This window comes from Salvelinus fontinalis, chromosome 35 (assembly GCF_029448725.1).
Source record: "Salvelinus fontinalis isolate EN_2023a chromosome 35, ASM2944872v1, whole genome shotgun sequence".
Classification (NCBI taxonomy): domain Eukaryota; kingdom Metazoa; phylum Chordata; class Actinopteri; order Salmoniformes; family Salmonidae; genus Salvelinus; species Salvelinus fontinalis.
The window spans coordinates 7,092,364-7,098,363 of NC_074699.1; the positions used below are offsets into that span (position 1 = coordinate 7,092,364).

Sequence of the window (6,000 nt, forward strand, 5' to 3'; positions counted from 1 at the left end):
CTCATGTGTCTGCTGTTGTTCCTCTGCTTGGTCATACATGACAACTGACTCTTTCTGATGACTGACTTAACTAATGCTTTAACAAATGTAGAGACATACAGTGCCTTCAGAAAGTGTTCATACCCCTTGACTTTTTCCCACATGTGTTGTGTTACAGCCTGAATTAATTGTGTGTCACTGGCCTGCACACAATACCCCATAATGTCAGTGGGATTATGTTTTTCTACATTTTTACAAATTCATTTCAAATGAAAAGCTGAAGTGCCTTGAGTCAATAAGTATTCATCTCCTTTGTTTTTGGCAAGCCTAAAAATGTACTTAATTCATGTAATAAGTTCCATGGACTCACTCTGTGTGCATTGATAGTGTTTAACTGAATTGTGTAATGACTACCTCATCTCTGTACCCCACACATACAATTAATTATCTGTAGGGTCCCTCAGTCGAACAGTGAATGTAAAACACAGATTCAACCACAAAGATCAGGGAAGTTTTCAAATGGTTCGCAAAGAAAGGAACCTATTGGTAGATTAAAAAATAGAAAGAAGCAGATACTAATTATCCCTTTGAGAATGGTAAAGTTATTAACTACACATTGGATAGTGTATGAATACACCCACTCACTACAAAGATACAGGTGTCCTTCCTAACTCAGTTGCCGGAGGGAAGGAAACCCGCTCAGGGATTTCACTATGACTTTAAAAACAGTTACATAGTTTAATGGCTGTGATTGGAGAAAACAGGGGATGGATCAACAACATTATAGTTACTCCACAAAACTAACCTAAATGAGGGATTGAAAAGAAAGCCTGTACAGAATAAAAATATTCAAAAAATGCATCCTGTTTGCAACAAGGTACTAAAGTAATACTGCAAAAAGTTTGGCTAAGAAATTAACTTCATGTCCTAAATACAAATTGTTATGTTTGGGGCAAATCTTACACAACACATCACTGAGTACCACTCTTCATATTTTCAAGCATGGTTGTGGCTGCATCATGTTATGGATATGCTTGTCATCGGCAAGGGAGTTTTTTTAGGATATAAAGAAACGGAATAGAGCTAAGCTCAGGCAAAATCCTAGAGGAAAACCTGGTTCAGTCTGCTTTCCAACAGACACTGGGACACATTCACCGTTCAGCAGGACAATAACCTAAAACACAAGGCCAGATTTACACTGAAGTTGCTTACCAAGACGACATTGAATGTTCTTGAGTGGCCTAGTTACAGTTTAGACTTAAATTGGCTTGAGAATCTATGGCAAGACTTGAAAATGGCTATCTAGGAATGATCAGCAACCAACTTGACAGAGCTTGAAGAATAAAAAAAAGAATTGTGCAAATTGTTTTGGGGCTCCCGAGTGGCGCAGTGGTCTAAGGCACTGCATCTTGGTGCTAGAGGCGTCACTACAGACCCTGGCACAATATGTGGAAAAAGTTGAGGGGTGTGAATACTTTCTGAATGCACTTGATCTCTATCAATGGCTGTGGATGGACCTAATACTATCAAATAATGAGGGTTTGAAAAGTCTGTTCTTTGTTTGACAAACCCTTTCACTTTATGTATGGTGTGTCTGTCATTTTACACAGTCTTATTTTGCGGGAATGCACTGCTATCAGATGTAATCCTGAGCCCAACTCTAACCTTTTGATTACCTGGAGCAGTTTCAGTATATTGTTTATCATCCTGTCACAAAAATCGAATACATTTTTTCTCCACAAATGCAGTAAAGAGATGACACGTTTGAGATTCCATAGTTTGCCCACTCAACACATGGGCACTAATAACAAAACTAACTGAAAGACCAGAGGACATCTCACTGAAAAACAAACTACTATTGTGCATGGGTAGACATTTATAACAACATCCTGCTCTGGAGTATTTGTAGTTGTTTTCTGTCTAACCATTGACACAGGCTTAGTTTTCCACTAACTACTTATGCAGGGTCAGATATTCTTCGTCCCCTCAGATGCTTTTGGGGATATGATCCTCTGACCCTAGATCTGTGGTTGTGGGTGATGTCTACGTCGTGCGCTAGGCTTACACAGCTAAACCTTCTACTGTGTCTTCTTCCTCCTTCCTACTTCCTCAGGGGGACTGGGACAGCGGCTACACCAAGGAGAAGATCCGGATCGTGGAGGGCGTGTGTCTCCTCTCCAGCGAGGAGCTGTACTGGGAGGACCTGAAGCAGCTGAAGCCGTCGCGGGGTGGTCTGCACACGTGCATGCGCACGGACACTGTGTCCCTGCAGGCCAGCAGCGCCTCGCTGGACGACGGCGAGACAGAGCAGTTGCTCCAAGAGGAGAGGTCGGAGTGCTCGTCCATAAACACGCTGACCCCCGCCATCATCACACCCCAATGCCACCCCCAACACAGCCTGACACCGGCTGGACCCCCGCGCGCAAACTCTCCACCGAGAGCGAGGTGTAAGGGAGGCCTCTTGCTTCACTGCCTCCCTACTCCTCCCCCTTAGTCCTCCCGACCCTTCAACTACACACCCTTATACACACACACACACACACACCTGAATACAATATACACATACAGTAAACAAGTAAATTGTACGTACTTGCGCTTCAGGCCACAGCGAGTCATACACTATCTGACACTCACACAGATAGGTGGTACATACAAACACAACCGCCACATCCATACTTCATGCTACACACACACATTTATGCATGCATACACACCTGGCATCTCCTCGGCCCGGTGGACTTTGTCCTACACACACACATCCTCACTCTTACCACAACCACAGACTGACTCACTGCTACCCTCTTCAGGCAACAGACTGAATTACAATTTACAAGCATGCTGGAAGAAGAAAAAAAATACACGTTGAGAAAGGAAATGACAAAGAGAGAATTAAATGACGTCTGGAGCCTTTTTAAAGAATGCAACCCCTCAAGGTGAGGGCCGCTTGGTTGTTTATGACATTGCATTTTTTGACAAAGCTAAAAACAATATACTCCCGCAGGAAACTATAACAAACTGCTCTCTCTCTATATTGCAACTCGTCATATACCATGTCCTTATGAACTCTATTTATGAACTTTTGTTCTTTGACTTGGTTTTTGCTGATTTTAGAGAATGGTGAGAGTGTTGTGTAGAACTGTATTACAGTATGACCCAGTCATTCAAACCTCTATATTTATGACAGTGCCAAAGGGTGGAGCTACGTCTACATCTACACTAGAAGAACATTTTATGGGATATGTGCCACGTAAAGGACGGACAGACGGACAGTTATCTATGGGAGAGCACAGCAATGTTTCAGACATATGTTTCACATTGTATACCTTCTCTTCTTAAACCAACAATGGACTTATCTATCTGATCTCTCTTAACTGGAACTCTAGACTGGTACTGGAAACTGGTACTCTAGATTTGTACTGGAAATGGGTACTCTAGACTAATACTGGACACTGGTACTTTAGACCGTTACTGGACACTGCATTAGCAATCGTTGAAATCCATTCATTTAAGAAATCTTAAGTAAACTGCAAGTAAACCATATCTGGTCCTCTGGGAATAGCAGTCTTGATGAAGTATAAGTGCCAAACATTCTTTTCATTTTTTTTCTTTCCTCAGTTTTATATTTCTTGGAGGTTGTAAAATGTGCGTGGCATTCTTTAAGCTGTTCTGATTAAAGCAGACCTCTGTCATCTCTGAAACTGTAAAGCACTATGCACGTAGTGCCCACTGTTCTAGTCTAGACTATAGAATAGGCCTCAGTGTATTATGTCATTTGACAAGGTTGGCCTCTGTGAAGTATTGCACACAATACAGTGCATTCTGAAAGTATTCAGACTCCTTGACCTTTTCCACATTTTGCTACGTTACAGCCTTTTTCTGAAATGGATTAAATAGTTTTTTTCCCTTATCGATCTACACACAATACCCCATAATGAAAAAGTGAAAACAGGTTTTTAGAATTTTTTTCACATTTATAAAACATAAAAAACAGATAACTTATTTACATAAGTATTTAGACCCTTTGCAATGAGACTCGAAATTGAGCTCAGGTGCATCCTGTTTCCATTAATCATCGTTGAGATGTTTCTACAACTTGATTGGAGTCCACCTGTGGTAAATTCAATTGATTGGACATGATTTAGAAAGGCACACACCTGTCTATATAAGGTCCCACGGTGGACAGTACATGTCAGAGTAAAAAACCAAACCATGAGGTCGGAAGAATTGTCCGTAGAGCTCAAAGACAGGATTGTGTCGAGGCACAGATCTGAAGAAGGGTGCCAAAATTTCTGCAGCATTGAAGCTTCCCAAGAACACAGTAGCCTCCATCATTCTAAAATAGTATAAGTTTGGAACCACCAAGACTCTTCCTAGAGCTGGCCGCCCAGTCAAACTGAGCAAGGGCCTTGGTCAGGGAGGTGACCAAGAATACGATGGTCACTGACAGACCTCCGGAGTTTCTCTGTGGAGATGGGAGAACCTTCCAGAAGGACAACCATCCCTGCAGTATTCCACCAATCAGGGCGTTATGGTAGAGTGGTCAGACGGAAGCCACTCCTCAGTAAAAGGCACATGACAGCCCCCTTGGAATTTGCCAAAAGGCACCTAAAGGCTCTTAGACCATGAGAAACAAGATTCTCTGGTCTGATGAAACCAAGATTGAAGTCTTTGGACTGAATGCCAAACGTCACGTCTGGAGGAAACATGGCACCATCCCTACAGTGAAGCATACTGTGGGGATGTTTTTCAGCGGCAGGAACTGGGATACTAGATAGGATCAAGGGAAAGGTTCACCTTCCATCTGGACAATGACCTTAAGCACAAAGCCAAGACAACACAGGTGTGGCTTCGGGACAAGTCTCTGAATGTCCTTGAGTGGCCCAGCCAGAGCCCGGACTTGAACCCGATCGACAACTCTAGAGAGACCTGAAAATAGCTGTGCAGCAACCTCCCCATTCAACCTAACAGAGCTTGAGAGGATCAGCAGAGAAGAATGGGAGAAACTACCCAAATACAGGTGTGCCAAGCTTGTAACGTCATACCCAAGAAGACTTGAGGTTGTAATCACTGCCGAAGGTGCTTCAACAAAGTACTGAGTAAAGGGTCTGAATACTTATATAAATGAGATATTTCAGGTTTTTTCTTTTTTATAAATTTGCAAATACATTTTTTAACTTTGTTGTCATTATTGGGTATTATGTGTAGATTGAGGAAAAATAATGATTGATTTTTTTTTTTGAATAACGCTGTAATGTAACAAAATGTGGAAAAAGTCAAGGGGACTCAATACTTTCCGAATGCACTGTACAATATATGAGATTACCCTGAACCATAAATAACGGAGGTGTTACCTTAGACAAAAAAATATACCATTGACAATTTACGGAACCATTCATATTATTCAAATAAAAACAATATATATTACGTTAAGACCTAGATTCAGTCCATAGCATGGAGTCTCTGCGAACATCAGGACATTGCCTTTCAATTTCAATCCTACTGTAGAGCGGATATTCAGCATTACGGGTGCATCTAGCCCGTACATGCTGACCACACCGCTCGTGTCCCGTGCACTACGGTTGCAAAATAAATGTGCACATACATGTTATTCAGTCATTGCACCAACACTGCTCGCGTGCGCCAACGAGCGTCTGCGTTGCCAAGCTCTAAAATAGAAGTCAGTTCTTTTTGTGACACTGAACGCAGTGCAAGTCCTGCCTCTCCCATCTCCTCGTTGGTTTATAGAAGCAAATACCCACGTGCCATCTCCTCATTGGTTATACCCACGTGGGTGATTGAAAGATGAACTGAGTTCGGTCGGTCGTCGTGGTAATACTTTGAAAGTTAGATGCCAATCGCCATATAAAGTCCAAAGAAGAAAAAGACTGGAAGGAGGAGAGATGACTAGAAACGATTCGGTTGACCGTTTTATGTGTGGAATAATTGTCGGTGTAGAGGACCTTGTTCATTTCAGGTGAAATAACCACTCAATGTTTATATCCCAGGACAAATTAGCTAGCT

At 42.1% G+C, this 6,000-nt stretch overlaps 1 protein-coding gene across 1 annotated transcript in view; it reads left to right on the plus strand.

Annotated features, from left to right (window-relative positions):
- LOC129834292 (low-density lipoprotein receptor-related protein 4-like) overlaps positions 1–6,000 on the plus strand; it is a 189,672-nt gene extending 183,672 nt beyond the window's left edge. The window contains exon 38 of the mRNA XM_055899151.1: positions 2,093–6,000. Coding sequence (XP_055755126.1) covers positions 2,093–2,473 — 381 coding nt within the window. The 3' untranslated portion in view covers positions 2,474–6,000. The remainder of the gene's footprint in view (positions 1–2,092) is intronic.